Source organism: Phragmites australis, chromosome 5 (assembly GCF_958298935.1).
Source record: "Phragmites australis chromosome 5, lpPhrAust1.1, whole genome shotgun sequence".
NCBI classification, from domain to species: domain Eukaryota; kingdom Viridiplantae; phylum Streptophyta; class Magnoliopsida; order Poales; family Poaceae; genus Phragmites; species Phragmites australis.
The window spans coordinates 6,238,070-6,261,312 of NC_084925.1; the positions used below are offsets into that span (position 1 = coordinate 6,238,070).

General features: G+C 41.5%; 1 protein-coding gene across 4 annotated transcripts; it reads left to right on the forward strand.

The window, feature by feature from the left end:
- Window positions 1–240: 240 nt before the first annotated feature.
- On the forward strand, window positions 241–8,073 carry LOC133918597 (uncharacterized). Of its 4 annotated transcripts, XM_062362546.1 has the most exons (5): window positions 241–360; window positions 469–499; window positions 6,603–7,014; window positions 7,575–7,679; window positions 7,757–8,073. In XM_062362546.1, exons 3-5 carry the CDS (start codon window positions 6,608–6,610, stop codon window positions 7,761–7,763), a joined length of 519 nt encoding a protein of 172 aa, XP_062218530.1. In that variant the 5' UTR covers window positions 241–360; window positions 469–499; window positions 6,603–6,607; the 3' UTR covers window positions 7,764–8,073. The 4 variants fall into 4 exon arrangements, with proteins under 4 accessions (XP_062218530.1, XP_062218531.1, XP_062218527.1 ...); XM_062362547.1 differs by lacking the exon at window positions 241–360 and having other exon boundaries at window positions 375–499; XM_062362543.1 differs by lacking the exons at window positions 241–360; window positions 469–499 and adding an exon at window positions 5,907–6,412.
- Window positions 8,074–23,243: the final 15,170 nt, after the last annotated feature.

Here is a 23,243-nt window from a genome sequence, read left to right on the forward strand (position 1 = left end):
GAGATAGCCACGGTGGATAACCACCGGGTTCCTGGACGGCAGATATCATCGATACACTCGTGCCGAATCACGTGTACCACGTATCCATGTGGGCCCAAGAAATCGACGCACCTGTAAGTGAGTCACAAATCACATCGCCGGCTGGACACTTGGACTCCACGGAAGCCACGGCACGTCCCGCGGCTTCCCGCTGCCGCGGACACGTGGGCCCAGCGGGCGCTGCCCATTGACCCGCCTCGACGTCGGTGACACGCGTGACCCTCCTCTCCTACAGATCAGGAGAACAAATACGAACGCACGCAAAAAGAAAGGAAAAAAAACCTCTCCATTTGTTCTCGCGGCGACGAGGAGGAGGAACAGGTAGGTTTCTCCAATCCCCTCTCGTTTGGTTTGGTTTCGTTTGGTTAATTTCTTCCTCCTCCAATCCTGACGAGATTGCTCTGCCCCCGTCGCGCCGTCGTCTCCCAGTCGCTAGGAGTCGGGGAGAATCCGTGATCAGGTAGGCGTCCTGCTCCTCCTCGATCTCATCGTAAGATCATGGTTGGATTTGTTGGTTTCGTGATTTCGATTCCCTCCTGTTGATGGCATCGAGCCGATCGGGTTTTGCCGTTTGGTTGCTTGTTAATTTTCGTTATCAAGGATGGTTGGATCGATAGAATGTAGGGGATGCAGGCAACGCTCCGATCGCGGATTCGCCTTGGTTGATCTGATGGTCTCTGGTTCGTCCGCGTTCGCGGCTGTTTGGCCGCCACGTTCGCGCGCGGTAGGGTTTTGGGGCTGGGGTTGAGGGCGCCAATCATCGAGATTCGTGCAGCCGCTGATCGGTCGGCAGCTATGCCGTGGCATCTGAGCGAGGTGGGGATCTGGGGCTTTTGCCGCCGCGAGCCGTGGGGCGGGACCGCGGGGTGGTGCTTGGTTTGCCGCGACCTTTGTCTCTGTGCGGAATGCGAGTTCTCTGTTTTTCGGGGACTAAAGGGTTCTTGTAGTGCCGTTTAGTCGTGATGGGAAGTGTGAGTGTCCATTCTTGAGGAATCGCCATTCTTGTGTGACAGAGCTATTTCCTTGATGGCTTGTCTGCATATGGTTTCGTGACTTTCGTCTGAAATTCTCTAGGCTTTGGGCAGTCCGGTAGTTTGGCTGGTTTGATATTGGACTGTTGTCTGTTTGCATGTTTTGCCCCTTAGATATGAATATATGATGAAATTTTGTACGAGATGGAACCATGTATACCAGTTGTGTTTGTGCAATCATGCTGCGCACCATTCTGGTATTATGTATTCAATGAAAACTACATACTGCATTTGCTTTGATGTTCCTGACGGATCAAGAGTAGTGGATATCTTTACATGTACCTCAGTAATGGAATGCAATGCACCGCATCACTGCATCCGCATCGAGTGTATACAAGAAAGCTGGTGAGCCAAACTGACTGACTGGCTTTTGCCTTGTCGAGGAACGATTATGTCATCAAGAAACTATAGGAGTGCAAGTGTGCTGCATCAACACACCACACATGCTATGGAATCTAATGTACTCATGGCTTGTGCATACAATCTATAGCAATATAATTAAAGTTCATGCACCCCTTATTATATTGCTCTTTGTCTTAGGTAGTGCTCTCATTGTGGCCCACCCTTGTGCCGACTCATTGCTTTGTGGGACAGGCAGGCAGGCAGCTCAAAAGGGAACAAAATAACCAATACATGTACATTGTTTGAACTCGCATGTCACTGAGGCAGTACATGTACAACCAGAACGAAATGCTCTGCGAAACTGTACCATCGTCTTTGGAATCCTAGAAACCAAGATATAGCATGCAAGTGCACCTAATGATTCAGTTTCTAGGAACGAGAGCGTACTTAAACCAATGCTTGCAAAAGTGGGGTTTAAGTTGGGACATTTCATGCCTTGGGACAGCAGAGGATGATTATGACCGATTAGTATGTGGGCTTCAATCTAGGTAGGGGCTGCATGGAATGAAATGTTTATGAGTAATATATATCCTGTTTAACTGATACATATATTAAGAAAATCTATATCCGGCACAAATTGTCATTGTACAACGCTGATATTACATTTAAGTTGTAAAATCTGTCTATGTACACATGGGATTTGATATCTTAACTGTGAAGTTTATATAAATATGAGGCTTAGTAAGAAAATTACAGCTGAAAGATATATGTGCTATCATTGTAAACATAACAGGTTTATGTCGTATATTTAACTGTTGGAATACATTGTTTTTCTGAAGATCATTTAGCATCGGCATCTGCTTCAGCATATCTATCGAAATTTAGATCCAATCCTGCTACAAATACAGATATCAATGTTCAGTTTCTGCTGTATAGTTTATTAGTTCATGCCCAAACCTATCCATCAAAATCTAGGTGTTTTGAAGCTTGGTCCTTTGTTGGTCCCACCAGTCAAAAAACACTAGGTAGTACCTAGGGTTGTTGCTGAAGATTATTTGTGTTCTATTACAAGTCTTCATTCTTGTTTGAGTACGCTTGTTAACACAAAAGCTAAAAGCCTGATCTGTTTCTTCTTGGTTGTGCAAAAGCAGAGAATCAAAGCATGTTAGGGGCTATCAAGTGATCACTTCCTTTGGGGTTTGGTCATGGTCATGCATGGAAGCACTTCCCTAGGAGAGAATCCAAACTAGCTTTTGGCCCCTCAGTTTTTTACACGACTCCATGATTTGTATCTGCTTCTCCTTTCACTTCACCCAAGAGAATGGAATGTAAGAGAAGGCATATCATCCTATGATTTTGAAACCTATATCTTCCCTTCTAGCATCAACTACCACCACTGCTAGTAAATAGCACAGTAACATAAGTGAAAGGAAATAGATGGAGTAGATAAAAAGCAAAAGTAAATCCACTGATGTAAAGCCTCAAGGATGAGCATAAGGGGCAAGGGAAACAACACAGGAGATGCAAAACGCAACTGAAAATTAAAGGGAGGTTAAAAGAGATCTAAAGAGGGTGGTCAACGCCACCTTGAAGACTACTACCCTCTTGATTTTGCCTTATCTTTATAGAAACTCATGCATTCTCACCAGCTATGCGTCGGCTCCTCACCCGTTGCTTTCTGCCAGGAATCATTTTCATCTTGTTTTGTGCATGGAGAGTTCATTATGAGATGATGCTATCTTTCTCTGTATTAAAAAATTCCCTCTGTTATAACCAAAAAGATAAAGCCTAGTGCTCAACACTTAAGCTCAGCAATCCAATTGGCTCTGTCTTGATTTCAAGTGTTCCTTTTTCTTTCTCTTATCTTCTGTCACTTTCATCCATTTAGTTTTATAGTGTAGCAACATAACTATCTTCCACTATGCTTTTGCATATAGATTAGACAACAATGCACACCTGTATTGTGGATAGAGTAGAGACCGCATTACAGCATTAGCATACATGGACAAAGGTGTGTATCAGTAGCCCCCTTGTTGATAAGTGAGGAAACACTAGGGGCCCAAAGAGGTAGATGAATTCCTGAAAGGTTCTGAGGATGTCCCCAAATTTTATTTTTAGCTCAGGTTATTGACTGAGCAAAAGTGGGGTAACAACTATTCGTTTCTCAAGCTCTTATTTCGTTAAGCACGTTTTTCTTTCATTATATGAACTGCATTAATGACTTTACCATAGAAAAAATCAAGACAGCCAATTTTTCCACTCTTAATTTTTCCGTTTTGCAAGGAAAATAGGAAAATACTATGTTCATGGTTTCACTAGTGTGGGTTTGCTTTGTCATATTTACACTGTTGGTAAGCTTTTGAATGCTTTATGCTCCTTTCTCTCCTTACATTTAGAATATTCATTTGGTGATATAATGTCACCATATTCATGCTTGTTCCTTCTTATCCGAAATTTCAGCTAGTCCATTTCTGATCCATGAAAAATGAAAGGGCACCTCATTGAAGCTTGGTTGATATCTACTTTTCTCATTATTGATAATGGGACTTGTTTCTATCATCTTAGTGATAAAATATGGTTCAGAAAATTAATTAGGTTTGGCCAGTTGATTATGCTTACACGCAACAGACCTCTAAATTATCACAACAACAACAGCAACAACAAAGCCTTTGTCCTAAGCAAGTTGGGGTAGACTAGAGATGAATCTCACAAGATCCAACTAAAAAGATGATAAGAAAATAACAGTACTAATAAAGGTACTAATAATAGTAAAAAAATAAAAAAGTAATAACGATACAAGGAGACTAATGCATAAGTTATGGTTTTGGCATGGGGATTGCTAATTTCCATGCGTTTCTATTCATTGATAGTTTTTTGGGTATATTCCATTCCTTCGAGTCCCTCTTTACAGACTTCTCCCATGTTAGGTTTAGTCGATCACTGTCTCTCTTTACATTATAAGCGCGCCTTAGTATCCCGCTATGCACAAGTGACTCTGGAGGCCTTTGTTGGATATGTTCAAAATCAACCGATGTTGGACAAGCTTTTCTTCAATCAAAGGATAAAGTGTTCCAGTTTAAGAAGACTTGCTTGTTTAAAGTTATACTAAAGAAATGAAATGATTGAGCTATCATCTTTGTGTAGATTGCTCGACAGAAATGGATATAGCCTTGAGTTGATGTGATGGTTGGTTGGAATGGATTCCATGGTCTTTTCTCAATTATTGATGGTAAAAGATAGCAAAGGTAGCGTCGAATATCAGGAACAGGAATAGCCTTTTCTTAGTTGTAGGAATCAATAGTTATGTAGCAATAAATAAGCATAAATTCAGAATGATAGGCATCATTCTCAATATCTCATATATTTGCTTATTTGCATATATACTCATTTTCCCTCGGAATCTAGTAAGTTCTTATTTTAGGTTTTGCTTCTTTTTCCATATGTTTGCTATAATGTTTGAGTCGGTCCGGTAAATGCCCTATTCCGTCACACGTGTGTGGATAGCAGTGGTGTGTGGCCAGCACAATTGCTCACTTAGTGTGATAAGCTGCATTGTTGGCATAATTGATTAGATTTTCCACCCTTTTAGTGCAGATATGTTTGTGTTTTTGGAATCAGGTAAAGAAATGGGTGATGTGTTGGCCCTTCGAAAATAGGAATGGCAGAGAACTCTGTCGTTCAGCAATTAACAATAGCTGAACTCTGAGCCCCATGTATTACTAAAATCTCTATTTGTTCTTGATGTGAAACTACAAGATAGTGGTTGATCTGCTTCCCTCTTGTGTGTTTAGAACAAAGACATTATGATGTGCCCTAGTTCTTGTCTCAGTTACCCTCATAGAGTGAAACATTTGAACCACATGCATTCGAATCAAAACCTCGAGCATTGCAGGCAATTCTGTGTTTTGTATGTTGTCCTAAGCACAATAACACATAACCTAATTTGTAAGTCTTCTCTTCATCTAGAAACCGTAAGATGCCAATTGCACTATCAGTTCACAACTCAAGTCATGTTAGATATCCAAAAAAGAGGATCTGTCTGGCTAAATTAGCACTGAAGTTAGGTGTGTTTTTTTGACCTGAATGCACAAAATCCTTTTCATGTGGAAGTTTGTGAAATACAAAAAAGAGGATCTGTCTGTTGCTAAATTAGCACTGAAGTTAGGTGTTTTTTTACCTGAATGCACAAAATCCTTTTCATGTGGAAGTTTGTGAAATATCAGTTTCAGCAGTTTTATGGAACTGTTGTGCTGTCTGGAAAATAGCATCTGCCTCAAGCTGTACTTTAAGAAGAAAAGGAGTTGGATCATACTTAGCTCAGATTATTTAATGTCATTAGAAAATTTGATTCCTTATATAAATTCTCCTCTATAAATTTCACGAGCTGTCTACAGCGGTATTTTTTCTGACATTATTCTAGACACTCTGATTATCAACTCGAAGTGTGCCCTGAAAATAGAGGAGAATACTTTTACGAACCATTAACGTTTCTTTCTTTGAATGCTATGCTAAAATAATTTTCTCCTGGAATTCCATATTAGTATTGCAACCTTTTGATTTTGGATGCACTTCTGCTAAAATTATTCTAATCACCGCAACAGAAACTAGTGCATGTCAAATTTCCTAAGCACAAGAACGCACAGAAGTGCACATCCCTCCATCCCATGTCTCAAAAGATGTTGCCAACGCAGGCAGAGATGCAGGGCAAAAGGAAGCATTCAAACTCCCCATAATTCTTTTCCCTTTAATGGCTTTCTCTTCTTTTCTTTTCTTTTCTTTAACTCCCCTCTTCTTTCTAGTTTTACGTGATTCCCTTGTTCTTCGCGGGCCAAAGTGCACCAAGAATCAAAGGCACAAAGATTGTTCACCCTCGGTTTCAGCATCCCCTCCAAACTTCACTATAAATACCCCTGCACATACGCACCTTACTGCATCACCGTCTCACTTCACAACACTTCTCATCTTAGTGCCCAGCAACACAACAGCCGAGCTTTGTTTAGGTAATTTTTAGCTTTCTGTTAGTGTGTAACTTCATATATATCTTGGTTGGATTCTGTTTCTTTACTTCGGCAAAGAGAACAGTTTGACTGTTTAAGCGTGTTTTTGTTCTTGCTCATAGTTTGATCATATTACCTTTAATCTGGCTAGATGTGCCCATTTGGCATTGTTTTGATTATATATGTTCTGCAGGCAAGATGAACAGGAAGCCAGGAGACTGGGACTGCAGGGCGTGCCAGCACCTCAACTTCAGCCGGCGAGACCTATGCCAACGCTGCGGTGAGCCGCGTGGTGCTGCTGATCGTGGCAGTGCTGGAGGTGACTATGCCAACTTCGGTGGCCGTGGTAGCTCCTCCTTGGGTGGCGGCGGCTTTGGTGTTAGCTCTGATGTCCGCCCTGGTGACTGGTACTGCTCCTGCGGTGCACACAACTTCGCCAGCCGCTCCAACTGCTTCAAATGCTCTGCCTTCAAGGAGGAAGCTGCTGTCAACAGTGGCGCTGGCACTTTTGATGGTGACATGTCACGCTCAAGGGGCTACGGCTTCGGCGGTGCTGCCCGTACCAACCGCCCTGGTTGGAAGTCTGGAGATTGGATTTGTACCAGGTGCGTGCTACACAATGCTGTCTTTCCACCCTGCTAAAAAAAAAACTTAACACTATGCTTTCTCATTTTTGGATTCGTATAGTCAACCGATATGATATAGTCAGTCCTTATTCATGGGTATGGATACATACATGGTTTAGTGGTAGTCTTAGCCTTTTTGTATGCTTGCACCTTCTATATGTGCCATTCTTCCATGATTTGGGGTTTCCTTTAGAAAAAGAAGGTTGGGTATTACCGGAGCAGGAGACAAAAGAATCAACTTGCTATGCTGTCTGTCTCCATATATGTTGATGTGTCTGTGCTTTTATAGATGAGTAACTCTCTATGTTGAGCCAAAAAGGTAACCGTATGACTCATTTGATGCATACAGCACAAGATATGCATATCTTGCTTGGTCATTTTCAGCGTCATGTTCAACTGTAGCAGCCTGCTCCAAGCATTTCCAATGTTAGCGTGGCGTAGTTGACGCGTAATTCATCACAATAGGCATATGATTTACAGTTTCATGCCTTCTGAATTTTGCTTCCTGTTAACCCTTGTGTGTCTCTGAATGTTGACAGGTCTGGATGCAACGAGCACAACTTCGCTAGCAGGATGGAATGTTTCAGGTGCAACGCACCACGGGACTCCGGTAGCGCCACCGCCATGACCTACGAAAATTACTTGTAAATTATCAAATCATTCCTTCTTTCGCGTGTTAATTTCACGGTCTGAATTAACGTGGCGTGTGCTTGTCATGCAGGCACTGAGGTGTAGGAGCCGATAGACCCCATGAGGTTTGCAGCGACGACGAGCGGAAGAAGCAGCAAGAAGAGTTCCCACATAAGAAATGAAGTAGTAGACTGCAAAACACATCCGCGATGCTACTTATTACTAGTTTTGTTCCTTTCCCGTTTTTAGATTTGGTCCTCATTCCCACTTGGGACAGTACCCCCGATCTATGTTTGCTGTTTTATTTCCCTTCCTTTCGGCATGCATGTTTCCGCTACGAGTCATGTGATGTAACCCCAAAACGCTTGCTTCACAAGTATTATTAACTAGTAATGTTGCTTCATAATATCTCCGGTTGTCTGTCTTGTCCATCAGTATGGTTTGGTTTTGTGCGAGAATTGATGTGTCGTGTGCTTTTCAGTTAAACGGCTTCACATATCCTCGGTATGTTTCTTGCCGAACCGTATTGGTTCAGAGCAGTGTAACAAGCCTTGAAACTCGAAGGCAGAGGACAAAACTGGAAGACTGTTGAGAAGCGTTAACCATTTTTTTCTTGGAAACAGCACAAAACGCAGCAACCGGATATACTTGGTGTGATAACATGCAGCTGAATAGTACGGTTGTGCTCAACCATCGTGTGCGGGACGACCACTATACTGTCGCACGTGCGACACACTGAGTCGTGCGGCGAACCAAAACCTCCCCCAGCTCCAGCTCCAGCACCATCTCTCGCAAAACCGCGCGCCAGCACGTGCACAGCTCACACGACCTGGATGCTGCTGGGCCGCTGGAGTACCAGGTGGTAAAATCAGGCAGCACGGTGAAACCTGGAAACACACAGAAGCCGTCGAATTCCATACCAGTCTCTCCAGTGCATTGGATGCCCTTCAACTTTTCCTTTTATAAGATAAACCCTTGAACTCTTTTTGAGACCATGCCTTGTCTTTAACTCTTTGCAAGCATGCATGTGCCGCCCGAGTGGTTTGGATACTGGATAGAGAAAAGATCCCATCCCAATCGAAAGCGCTCCACAACGTCGTCGGCAAAGCGCACGCGGCAGCCAGCTCGTCGCCGTGGACGGCATTGGCGAGTCGGCTTGCTCTCCGCGCGGCGAGATTCCTTCTGGCTTCGATCGCCTCGCCCGGCCTCCTTTCCTTTGAGCTTTATACATGGCCTCTGCCTCCTCTGCTTTGGCTATAAGCTTTAAGCCTCTGTGCCCGTGGCTTCTTTCTTCCTTTGTTTGCCTGGCTGCCTTTCATCGTGGTACTGGTACCCTGGGGCAGGGCAGCCGAACCGAACCAAACCATAGGCGGCCAGGGGTAGCTAAAGCGGGAGCACTAGTTCACCGCTGCCGCGCTGCCATTGGAGGCGCTCGTGTCTCGTGTCTCTTTTGCGATTCTTCCGTGGTTCCTCCTCGCCTGCGAGCACAATGCACGGATTTTCAAGATGATGGGAGGAGGAGAGGACAGGATAGGGCATAGGGGCTTTTGGAGGACGACCAGAGCACAGCTTTGGCTGGAGGAATCCAGCGCCATGCGTGCTTGCTTGCATGCATCTTCCTGCGAAATTTGTTGCAAAAGGAAGAAATGCGTGCTAAAAGTTTAAAACTGATTGACTAAAGAAGGTGAAACAAATTAGGCTTCGTGTTAGAGCCGTCGGTTAGATTTAGATCATGTTTGGTAAAGCTCTAGGTTTTTGGCTCCGCTCCACCATAGATTTTAGCTCTGTTCCACCATAGATCAAGAGTTGTTAGAGGTTTTTAGATGAACTGTCAATAATACCCTTGGTGCTAGGTGTTGTCACTAAGTATACTGTTACATACATGAAAGTATCATTTGTGAATGTTTATTCGTAATTATTTTCATTGATACTATTACAAATATTCAAAGAAGTCAATGGATGACATTACAAACATACACAGTGATTGAATAACTCAATTCATTATAGATACAACTGAGTGCAGGGAGGCTGCAGCAGCCCTTGTCTACAAACACACACGCTAACATCTTCTTGCAAGTTGCAACACACACGCACAGCATCCTGTTACCCAGGAGTTGCACCAAGCTTGGATCAAGCTGTGAAAGCAAGCATATACTCCAGTTTTCTACAGCTGCAATGAAGCAAATTTTCACAATCCATGTTTTATGCATAAAGAGGTTTAGAAAGGGCAACAAACGTGTAACATCTCAAATTTGGAATAAATAAAAATTTATTTTTATACAAAGGAAATCAAAATGGATGGAATAAATAAAGTCAATATATATACACATAAATATGAACAGAAAAGGTTTCTAATTTTTTATTGCAAATGTTTGATTTATGTTTGTTTGAATTGTTTGAATACATTACTTGATTCATAGTGTATATCAGAAATTTATGGAGCTGGAGTCGTAGGTATACCGAGGGTGTTTGGATGAGCTATTTTATTTTTATTTTAGTCTAAAAATAGAAACTTAAACTACTTTATCTTAGCCTATAAACACACGATCTGACATGGAGTTGAGAGCTGGAGCTCTTTCAAACATGGTGTAAATACTATACATGACCCACATGTCATCATCACAGCCGATGATATTTTCTAATATAAGCACTTTTGCGATAGTATTCACCTAATTTTGCCCATATATACATGCATCTATATGTATACAAAGATCTGTTGGATCCCGCCTTCACACGCGTGTCCGCACGCGTCTTCCCTTGTCGTCTTCCTCGATGATGGCACTAAACGCCGTTGCTCTTCTCCGATGCACGCGCGGACCTGCATTTCCAAGCCGCACCGCCCCTTCACCTTGAGCCACAACTTGCACAACAACACGCCGCCGGCCTGCTCGCTGGCACCACGTCCCGGGCTTGCACACCCGTCGACCACCCGTACCCACCCGCATGCGGGGAAAGACGAATGACGACAACAGCTAGGGTTAAAACCCTAGTGTGCTACCAGGTTGGGCCAAATAGACCAGGTTCACGGAGCTAATCGGGCTCAAAGTTCCATTAACGATAAGGGCTGGCCTTTTTTTTTTAAAAAAAAGCCAAAAATTAAGAAATTCAAAAAATAGAAAACGGGTTGGACCAATAAGGAAAATTGGGTCGATAATTAGAAAAGAGAAATCTGCCCAACACTATTTTTTTAATAATATGATTTTATTGGAAAATTGCAAAAATAATACCCAAAATCATAAAATTGCAAGAATAAGTGCCTGTCGACAACTTACGTAGTAGTGGGCTCAGGAGCCTATCGGTAAGCATGTGCGACCAAAAAGGCATGTCGGCACTCCACGTGCTGATAGGCCCCCGGGTAGACACCGATATGGCGGTCGGGCTAGTGATAGCTGACAGTGTAGGGATCGATGACGTCTTAAGAGGGGAGGGGATGAATTAGGATACTTGAAACTAATCGACTTTAAAAACTTCACAAGATAAACCTATATTAATTTCTATCTAAATATGTTTTAGGTTTATCTAGTGTCTTTACTCTACCGTTCAAAAAAGATTGTAACATACCTAGAAAGGTAAATTGCAAGTATGTACATGCGGAAACGTAAACAAGATATAGAGAGAAAACTCGGTACAAAAGATTTTTATCTCGTGGTATCTATGGCATAAACGCCACCGCCAGTCCATGTTAGAGCTCCACCAAAGATATGCTCCCGGTTACCAAGACTCTTCCGGTTACCGCTCTCGAGCCACTAAGCCACAAAGGCAAGGCTCACACAAAACCTCTCTTTCGGTCACTTATCACCGTCTTCACTTTGGAGCTTGAGCCACCAAGGCAAGGGTCTCCGCGTCCCTATACAAGCTTCTTGCCATCGCTCCACACTAAGTCAGAGGGTCAACAAGCTTGAGCCACCAATAGCCTAAGGTGCCGGCGAGTCACTAAGACTCAAAGGTGCTGGCGTACCACTTGATATAATGTAGGATCACTCCTTGATCTCCTCTCTAGTTAGTAACATCTAGCAATAACTCTCTCTAGGCCTATAAACACTAACCACTCACTAATCTTGTGCTTAATTTCTTTGGATGATCACTTTAAGTACTATGGTGACTTGAATGTCTTCACAAGTGTCTATGAGCTTCCTCTGGACTCCAGCACACTATCACTCCTTGAAATGACCGAATGGAGGGGTATTTATAGTCTTAACCCCACGGACTAGCCATTTCTCCAACAGCTCAACTTTACTGTATACGCCGGATGATCCGGTGTAAACAACATTGTACTCACTGGACCATCCAGCGTGTACATCCTTCAAAAACTAGCCGTTGGATCCCCACTCAAATCTTCTGTAGACACCAGATGTTCCGGCATGTTCACTAGCTCCATTGCCGGACCATCCGGCTTGTACACTTGAGCTAGACCGAGCCACTTCTTCTCTGTACAAAATACTCTGACATGTTGATCTTCATGGCGCCGAACCATCCGACGTGTTGATCTTTACTCTTCTTTACATAGAATACTCCGGTGTGTTGACTTTTAGAGCGCCGGACCATCCCACATGTTGATCTTCACTCTTCCACATGTTGATCTTCACTCTTCAACACTTGCAACCTTCTTTGCAAGAAATACTCCGACGTATTCAACTTCATATCGCTGGACCTTTCGACGTGTTCTTCGGTTTTCTTCTCTCTTACAGAAATACTTCAGTGTTGCCAATTTCAAGCGTCGGACCATCCAACATGTACAAATACCATGAGCTAAAAAGCTCCGGCGTGTACAACACCTCTATCGCCGGACCATCCGGCATGCACATTTTTCCTAGAACTTCTCTAATTCAACCAATCTTTGTCCCGAGTTTGATGGCTTCTTCATGTATTGTATCTATGAGATCTACTAAAGCATATACTTGACAAATATGTTAGTCCCATTAACTATGTTGTCATTAATCACAAAAATCACATGCATGCCCTAAGAGGGCTATGTTCACTACAGACAGGCATGTCGGCATTCTAAGAACCGATGGCCTGTCGACAACTAGCGTGCTGACATGTATATTTCCTTTATTTTTTTTTGTTTTTAGTGGGTGTTTAATTTGGGAAGAATCATGTATTTAATGAGGCACATCCAGAGCAAAATTCAGTGTACATCCATATGGCCAGATTAGGCATATGTCGACACTAAACAATATCGCTTATAATATAGAAATGTTAAACTACGCGAAGCACCACAGGACATACACCGACTCTAACAATGATAGTGGCATGTTTGATGCATTTTTTATTCCATCATAGGCATGTAATGATGACAAAGCTAACATGCCTTAGGGAATTTAAAGAATCCACATACAGAAAGTAACGACGAGATTGGCATGCATGGTACAATTCTAAAAGTAACCTAGATATGTACTAATTCTAAACCTAACATGCCTTAGGGAATTGAAACTAGCTGATTACTACTAACACTCTACTGAGTGCAACATGGGTACTTTCCCTTCCTCGCCACCTGAGGTCCAGCTTCACGATCCCGACATACCCTCTCGTGCTTCCGCCTTTAGGTGGTTCTACTCCTCTCTCCTCTTCTGCTCTTCCTCCTATAAGCATTTGCATGTCGCCTCTCTCCTTTCATAAGCTTCCATTTCATGGAATAGTCTCCATGCCACCCGATATTGGGTGTGCAGGAGGAACATATCCGCTTCACTCTACTCAGTATCAATACATTGTATGAATTCGCATAGTGGTGGCGGAGACTAGCAAAGAAGGAAAAAAATCATAAGTGCTAAACGACAGATAGTTGTGTTTTAGTTTTTGCAATATGTGAGTACCTAGTTGCGGTAGCCACCACGGATGCTACCCTCCATGGATCATACTCATAGTTAGAGCACATGAAGAACTTCCTATCATTGGTGTCTGAGAAGTCGTTGGACTTTCTAACCCTACACAGGTCTCCACACCAGCACATCAGAACTTTGACCCTAGCAGGCAAAAGATCCGACATTGACTTCTTCGGGCGAGGATAAGAGGCCATTTTGGTAAGAGGAGAAGGATTTGGTTTGTTTTTGTACAAGTTGCCTCCTAGGTTGCTATTTATACAGAAAATCAATGTTAGCTCATGGATTGCGTCCATGGAGATTTCACTTGAAAACCTAAGTCTGAAAAGGCTATTTCTAAAAAGGCTACATCTGAAAAGGCTACTTTTGAAAAAGGCTATATCTGAAAAGTCTACGTCTGAAAATGTTATGTCTGAAAAGGCTACGTCTGAAAATGTTACTTCTGAAAAGGCTACGTCTGAAAAGGCTACTTCTGAAAAGCTATATAGTTCTAAAAAGGCTATATCTTAAATAATTGGATTAGGGTTAAACGTTACGATAAACATCATACGTAAGGCTTAACGGTAATGTTAGCATAATTAATTCGCAATAATGCATCTATAATGTCTGCTAGAGGTGGGAGAGGGAGAACTAGAGGGTTTACTATCACGGGGAGGGCACCAGTGATATGGTCGGGTTCCTTTGGTCCTAAGTGCATACAAAGAGCCACTCAAAAACTTCCCTTTGCAGGGGAAGAGTGAATTTCGGCCACCCCATCATCTGAGGACTTACGACTACCTGAAAGAGGAGCGGACGAAGTGCTCCCATGGATACGACTATGTTGTGCAAATGTATGATGATAGAATTAATGGAGGCCATAGATTCTTTCAATGTCCTCTTGGAAGGACGAGAGTGCCAACAAGTTCAGTATTTTATTTTATGACATTTTAGTATTTAATTTCTATATATTTGCAGGAGTTAGACGATGATGAGAGCTGCCACTATACGAGATGGGTCGATCCTCCCGTTGAACAGAACATACAGGAGTACATCCATCACTTGCAAGACCGTATCTTTAACATGTAGCATGATGTTGATGCTATTCCAATTCCTTCAGAGGAGAATGAGCTAGTCATCCACATCGATGATCTTACTGTATGCCTCGATCCCTGGTGTCCCTACTTGTGTCACTAAAAGTTTCCTCCTCCTCCTCCTCCACCACCACCACCACCACCAGTGCACTATGGTGATGGGGATGCTGGGAGTCAAGAGAGTCTTCTCAATTCATTCTAAGTCAGTATGATTAGAAGCAATGTATCTTGATGTGTTGCCTTAGCGTTATGTTATATTTTCTTGTACCGTTTTGTTTGTAATTGAATAAATTGTACCTCGTCATGTGACGTTGTATTCTGGTTGAACGCGTAATAGTAGTAGGGTTTGTAATGCAAAGGGTTTTTATTTTGAAAGTTGCAAGTGAATGATTTATTGCTTGAGAAGACAGCACACCGATACGGTTTTAAAGTGGATACAATTAAATGATGCTATGCTTTGAGATGGAACAAGAACACATGTAATAAAAATATGGCTGATAACGTAGTTGTGACATAACATCCAACATGACATGACAACCACATAATAGAAATACCATAAAAATATCCAAGTACTATCTAATGACATAGTCAAGTGGCGTCGCCATGGCCACGTGAGCACTTGTTGGGCACGCCCGTTGGCTTATGCTGGCTAACTACCCTGTGATGCACGTGGTTGGTGGAGTGCGTCAGGGGCTCACGTGGAGGGTGGCGAGGCCATGCTGTGTCTGCAGGGGTGATAGGGTCGGCTTGCGATGGCTGTGTCGATAGAGGTGCCCTCGTTGTCTGCTACGAGCCCTCCTCATTGGGCAGAACTACGAACCAGTTGTCCGATCAGGAGTGTGTCAAGTCGGAAATCTATTGTCAATAGCATGCATAATTCCAAATGGGGACATACTAATCTTCTTCATAATCTCTGGGTACATCTCATTAGCAACAAAATCAGTGGTCATGTTCCTGTGTGCACGCAGAGGTCGGCTCAAGTTGCAAGTATGCGGCTCAACAATGGACACTACCCCATACATTCTCACACCTCGGCAAGAATCCATGGACTCGCCACATGCAACCTTCAGCTAAACATTTCACATCGTATGTCCGAGGATTGGAAATAACCACCTTGAACTCCCTCTTCTTCGAGAAATGTCATCTCTTCACTGCATGCTACAGATGGACCTTGTCATGAAACATCTACCATTTAGTCACCATGATGGAATCATACTGCCATGACGACTCGTGTCCATCATTAACTGTCAAATTCTCCAATGCAAAATTTATCCATTCCTCTAAATTCCAGCAGCTGAGTCCACAAATGTACGAAACTCGTCATCATCTGCCTCCATCTGGTCCACAAGTGCCTCATCCAGCTCCCCTTAATCAGCAACCATCCCAGCCTAATTATCTTCCATGTCGTTACATTCTTCTCTTGCCGTCTCTACCTCAACCGATGGACTAGTCCTCGAGGGAACCTCTGGAACCACACTCTCCTACTCCTCTTCATCAACAACATTTTCAACAACTGCTTCTACGGTACTAGTGCCGGCTTCTGTGAACTAAGATCGCTCGCTTCTACAAGGATGCAGTGGGAAAACCCTCGTCTCAACCCCAGTGACACAAATTACTGCCATTGCTTGGAACATGTAAGCTCCCAAAGCTTTCGCTGCCACCTGGTTTTGCGATGTCTAGGAATCAGAACCTTCATCGTCAACCACTGATGTGCCAGACTAACTTGCAGCAGATTATACAACCAACCTAACACTTTGGCCGGCCTCATCTCTCACGGACTATTCAATCATGTGTCCACATACTAGAAGTTAATCATATCCACCCCACTGTCACAATGCATGACATATTCAGGCCTGTAAGAAACCCTAAATACCACTACAGTCGACACCTTGATTCAACATACAATACCAATATTTTGTCAGCTAAAATAACTCTAATTACCTTACAAGTTACTCTAATATCACTATAAAATGCTCAAATTTCTTATGTCAACCCTAAATATTCCAACCAACAAATCCAATTTTAAATATACCACATATTCGTATATATTATCTAAATTTTGTACCTATCGATCATGAGCATTATATGTGGAAGACAACATAAAAATTTGGTGCATTCCTGGAGTACTGTTAGGCTTAGGGGGAGATAAATATAGGAAATGAAGTCTTGTACTCATCCCTTAACTATGAATAAATAGTAAATACATACACAATTTGCATTATTATTTGAATTCATGAAGAATCTGGTTAGACTCATGAAGAGAAATTTCTTATCTTTTGCTTTATAATAGAAGCTATTGCATTAGAATTAATGAGTATTTTCCCAAATAAAGAACATCCTGAAGAATTTGGTATATCTTACATATGTTTAAGTTTATGATCTTACCTACTGCCTTCTTGTTTGTAGCACTTCTTACCTATAGTAATCTCTATGAATCTTGCATGGAATAAATATGATTTATATGATGAACATTATAGATGATTGTCTTGCCTTGCGTGTTAGAATAAATCATTTCCAATGATTTAATCCACTAAAAAGCCTCGATTAACCATGTAGATGTAGCATCTAAGCCCCCAGGTAAGTGATAAGTGTTTCAGTGATTAATGACAATCGTATCATTGTGACTAACATGTGTATTTTGAAGAGTATCAAAAATTTAGTTCACAATGTTGAGTGAGTTTCTTAGTCCCTAAGGTGATATAATGGACGATCAGGATCTTCTAGTTCTAAGTGTCATAAGGAGATGAAGGACATTTAGAATAGTTTAGATCTCTTTTCTTAGTCTTTTGACCGTACTATAAAGGGGGCTAAGAGTTATAGTTTGACCTAGTTGAGTCTAGACAAGGTTAGATGTACACTTGTAAACTTATAGCACTAGGTAGCTCAAAGAAGCCCATGGTTAAGATGTCGAGAAGTTAGAGCTAAAGATTGCTTGAATTGGACGAGCTCAGAAATTTCAGTACACCAGATGGTCCGGCGATACCAGAGATAAACATGCCGAAGTATTTATTGGATCAAGACAAAAAGATCTTATGCACACCAGATGGTCTGACGATCTAAGACATTAACACTGGAGTATTTTTGTGTGGTGACGTAACACAAAAAAGTTGAAGTCTATGCTGGATGTTCCAGCGTGTAAAGAAGACTACACTGGATGTTTGAAGTTTATGCACGCCGGATGGTCTGGTGTGTACATCAGAGTATTTTTTGTAGAAAATAATTCCAAAGTCTGGATTTTGTGGTTCTACAAGTCAGATCATCTGGCATGTGCCCAGAGGCTTCGTCAGAGTATTTAAGAGGCTTAATGGCTAATTGACAGCTGACAGTTGAGAGTGTTTTAAAAGATAGATGACAGATGTTTCGGCATGTGTAAGTCAGTGCACGTCGGATCTTTCGACGTTCACAAAAAAAATAGGGTAGTTGGGCAACTGATAGATTTGGACCTCTAGCCTATAAATACCCTATCACCCGGTCTCACTTTGATCTTTTGCAACCCAGAGGAGCCTATACACTATGTATATCATCAAGAAGCAAGAGAGAGCACTTAAGTGATTTGCAAAGTCCCTAATTGAAAGATTAAGGATATCATTAGTGCTTTGAGAGTAGCAAGTGTGCATGTAGCTGTAGTTTAGGCTTGATCTAGGTCAAGTAAAGCTATTGGCTTGTTACTCTTAGTTGTTAACAACACCTAGCCGGTCTTAGGTGATTGGAGTGGTCTCGGTGAGTTTTTGAAGTTCTTGTGGGAGCCCCGAAAAGTGCAATATACTTGATTTGATGCCCGCTAATTCAAAGATGGAGAAGTGATAATCATGAGGGAGCACTTGAGTCTTGGTGACTCAAGGAGGAGCGATATCCTCAGTGGATACTCTAACGAGGACTATGGGGGAGTACCAACTCCTCGATACCTCAAAAAAAAAAAAATCGGTGTCATCTTGTTCATCTTTCTACTTTTCCACATTTACTTTGAGCATTTACATTCTTGCAAGTTTTAATTCCGTAATTTTCTTAGTGTATTTACTTGCTTGTTTTGTTGCCTTGCTCTAGTTTATTCGTGTAGTTGCATTAAATTTTATCTAGGATAAGGTTGCTACTTGTTTTAATTTTTGGTAGAAGTATTTTTAATTAGTGCTCAATTCACCTCCCCCTCTTGGGCCATTAGATCCTTTCAGTAGGTTATAGTTCCTTGCGCACCACAACCAAGAATCAGTTTAGCCAAGAAATAGTAGCATAATCCTTAAAATAAGTATTGAATACTTAGGCACTGGAACTTAAAGTTTATATTATCCTACACTTACCACATTATTTTACGTTGAATAGCACGGTAAATATGTGGGTTTCACATCATAATTAATATATACAAGCATGTCTGAAATATATGAAGCATCTAAAATGATTCGTAGATGATGCATGAAGCATACTATCACTTGAAGTGTAATTATTGGCATGAAAAGGGGGAGAAATTTAGGGCATTAGTGTCATAAGAAAAATATAGATAAAATAGAAAATCTGATAGGCATATTAGTTTTCATCCCTAATCCTGTTAGATAGACAGGTGAACATATGCGCAAACCAGCCTAGAGCCATTGCCATTGCAACGACTGAGCATGTTGATTTGTGCATTGCCTTCTTGACCTGCTCATGAGCACACGTGTGTGGACTTGAAGTCCTTGCCACACCCCCTCCGGCCGAGTCTACATCTTTGCACCATGATTACTACATGTAAGCTTGTAGCTCAACGTGTTGTTGTTGCTTGCCACGTTAGCTTGAACAGCAACATTCCACCTTGTGCATGCATGCGTGTTATTGTGTCGTGCTCTCACCGAGCTCGCGATCTTCTATACTCTTGCATGACTTTGGCTCAGAAGCAATATGTTCGTAGCTACTTTCACTAAAGCACTACTCTGTCTCCTATGGGCCGCTTCCATCATCTTGCTGGCCAGACAACAAGTTGTGCATGTGTAGCACCTGTCGAGCTACTGCAATTGTTGCTTTTTCTGCACTGCATGCATATGCAATGTATTGGTCTCGGGACAAGTAGCCTAATATCAAGGGGAGGGAGCTGATATGAAATCGGCCCAATAATGAATCAACCCAATTGAACATGGGCTGGATTTTAGTGGCAATTGAAACAAAATGCCCACTAGGATATTTTGTGGAGAACTCAATAGAATTTGGGAGATTGTGTGATCTTTATAAAGTTGGCAGATAAATATTTATACTTTATAGTATTTGTGAGGGTTCATGATGTTTGCAGAAAGGCACTTGGAGAACTCAGAATTTATAGCAATCAAATATTCTAGTAGAAATTCATGCAGATTAAATGTTGCATAACTTCATGATCCAAATTATTTTAAGTATATGGTATGAGTAATTGGATCAAATTTTTTGGGCAAAAGAATAAAAAAGCTAGACAATAGAAATAATTCAATAAACTTAGAGATGTGTAAAGATCAGGAGGAGAACTTCCCTATTTATGCAAGCATGCAGTCATGCAAAGGATGGCTGACCCTATAGACTTGAAAGGCAACCTCGCACGCATGTAGAACATGCCTGACTGCACAGATATATAGAATATACCTAACTACACATGCATGTAGAAGATGCCTAACTATGAAGGTATGCAGAGATTAAAGGGATAACATTCTTAACTGCACAATCTCAAAATACATATAGTTTTAATGCCATTGCATTAATACTATCTAGCTCACTGTATGTAATGAGTGACGCTCGAATTTGAATAAGTGTGTGAATATTTCTCACATAATTTCACTATGATGGCATAGATCTATGAGACTCCACTTGAAGTTAGGGATACATATTGGACCTAATTTTCCATTAATCCAGTGTTCATAAATAGGGAATGTTTGAAGTATGTTATTAAAGAAGATCTAATATAAGCATTAGGGGGAGAGAAAGCCCATATTGAATGCCTTATATTTTTTTCATGAAAGCTAGAAGTAGGAAAATGATCTTCAATTAATATTCCTAGAAGCTTGAAGTAGGAATAGAATTACACACTAAGCCAAGTTAAATAATAGTTTAACTAATGCTCATGCGGAGTATGATGCCAGATAATTTTGAAATAAAGTAAAGAGGAGTAACCTGAAGTTATAAACTAGAAGTTGAGTTTATTCATAGTAAAATAAATGGCAAGTATGGTATATCTCAGGAACACCTATGGGCATATCACTGAGGTAGAATGACTTGTTAATCATTGATCTAAAAGCTACGGGGACTCCTATGGGTTCTATATCAGCGCACAACTGTCAAAGCAATCATTAAAAAACTCCTCCAATCTCCTTAGAGAGAACACCATGAAGGTGAAACACCTCACGAGGAGGCTCAACATGAAGATGAAAACATAACACCATAAGTGCGCGCATCCTTATTGTTGGGAATGCAGTCTATGCAGAACAACCAAATATCTTTTGTTTGGGAAATGACAAAAGATATGATTACCAATAAAATAATCTCAAATTATGATAATATTGGAGAAAAAATAGTTATCGACAACACTACCTATAATTGCTAATGTTTCTCTGATGAGAACTTGGATCCGGAAACAAAGTTCATGGAAAAATTTGGGTGTACCGTTGAAGTTTTCTATATATATTTGGTGCTCCTGATCAATGCAATAATAAAAGAAATGCGACTTTCTTTTTTCAGATTACAGTTTGATAAGTTGTCTTTCGTGAGTTACTTCTATATGTGTGATAGCATTCCTCTCTGATATTGTGGCTCGTCTATTCTGCTCGGAACAAAATCCTAACGTTCTTTTCATTCCAAAGTCGCCAGAAAATTTTGTTTCGACAAACTAGCGAAAAGATAATCGGTGGTGCTGTGGATCTGCGTTTCACTTGGGACTGCTAGCAAGAGTAGGTTTGGCGAACTTTCTTGCAATAAAAGAAAAGAAAAAAAGCGTTTTTTGATGCAATTCCATAGTTGATCTCAGGAGATCTTGTCAGAACATGTCGTACCAACACAACAGACACTTTCTGTATGTTTTCAGACGACTTATCGTTATATAGCAGAGTCGATGCTCACTTTATTGTGGCTTCATTTGACAGCACATTTTAGTGCGTGTTGGTAACCGCATTCACAGGCTTTTTCTAACAATGATTGTACTATTGTTCAGGTGGTCTTAGTCTGAAGCCTGAACTGATTGAAGTAGGGCTCCATTTATCATTTCCTTCCGCATTTTTTTCTGGCAGAGTTACTCAATGTTCCCATACAGAGAACTCGATTATTCAATGTTACAATACACAATCCATTTCTGACCACCTAATATCAATATGTTTCTGTGTGTAAAGTTCAAGCAGTAATAAGAAGGAAAAATCCTGAAGGCACCTTTATTCTTATTGATCTGGACACCCAGAATTTTCTGGTAGGAAAGAAGTATTTCCCTGTCTAACCTGTGTAGTACCATTTGGTTTCGACCATATTCCTCATCCATTGGAATCCAAGCATTACATTTCTTTCTCACAAATGAATTATTAAGATCAGTTGTTTCCTTTGGGCTGCACATTTGTTTTCTTGTGGCAGAGTTCATTCTTTTGATGCAGTAGCAGAGCACCTGAAGCTGCCCTGTTCATCATGCAACAACACCCTTTTTCACTGCCTCATCCATTGTTATGTCAGGGCTCTGGAGCACAGATAAAGCTACCAGTTAATGGATAAATCCAAGGAGATGTGCCAGATGGCTGTGAAGCACTATGATCTGAACCTTGTGAAGTCAGGCATCAGGCGGCCATCTGTGTACTGCTTGGTTGTTTCTACCACATGGTTTCAATGCAGTGGCTCCATCGATGCGCGTGTTCAGAGGCAAAGATTTGCTCCCTGTTTGTTATGTAAGAACCCTGACTTGGATGCAGCTTTGGTTTGTTTGCTGCCATGGCCCTTGTCCATTTGATGCTTCTTGTAGTTTCGTGCTACAAAGGTCAAGAGTTTGGCATTCTTTTTTAGTCTGTTTGGAAAAAGGAATAGAAAACAGAGGAACGAAAATAAACATGAGAATGTCATACAGTGTTAGTGGGAAAAAAGACTAAACAAAGAAAAGACTTTGAAATAGGTGTTTGGAAGCACTAATAAAAACACATGACTTAGGCCTTGTTTATTTGCTCCTGGATTGTGATTCTGAATTATGGATTCTGCAAACAAACAGTTAGATTTCGAAAGTGGATTCTGCAAATATATACTTAGATTATGGTATAATCTACAATCCACTCAAGGTGAACTTCTACAATCCAGAATCCAAAGGAGAAACAAACAGAGCTTTAAAATATTGTAGAAACGAAAATAAAAAAGTAGGACAAAAAAAGCTCCATGCAAGGATCAATTGACAGATGGGGCCAAAAAGAAAGGTCCCACTACCCAGATACACCGTGCGCCAGGTACTTGTGACCAATGTTACCTAGACACGAACACAGGTGTTAAAATCTAACTTGAATTTGGATGTCCGGCTCGGCAAAAAAATCTGGATACAGATGTCCAGGCAACACTGCATGCGCTCGGACTATCTACTGGTGATTGTTCTTTTCCTTTCATTCTGTCTCCCTTCATTCTCCTCTCCGTTCTCTCCTTTCGTTGTCTCAGTCCTGCACGGTCTCATGCTGAGGCTGGCGCCGTCTTCCATGTCTGCAGCATGTTGGGGCCATCCACAGCACACGCTCTAGGAGGTGCTCCTGAACCG

Bases quoted from the DNA above. Each gene is read 5' to 3' on its own strand.
- LOC133918597 (XM_062362543.1), top strand. From the start codon at position 6,160: ATGGCTTTCTCTTCTTTTCTTTTCTTTTCTTTAACTCCCCTCTTCTTT. The intron at 6,413-6,602 runs GTAATTTTTAGC...TATGTTCTGCAG, and splicing joins AACAGCCGAGCTTTGTTTAG to GCAAGATGAACAGGAAGCCA. The intron at 7,015-7,574 runs GTGCGTGCTACA...GAATGTTGACAG, and splicing joins GGAGATTGGATTTGTACCAG to GTCTGGATGCAACGAGCACA.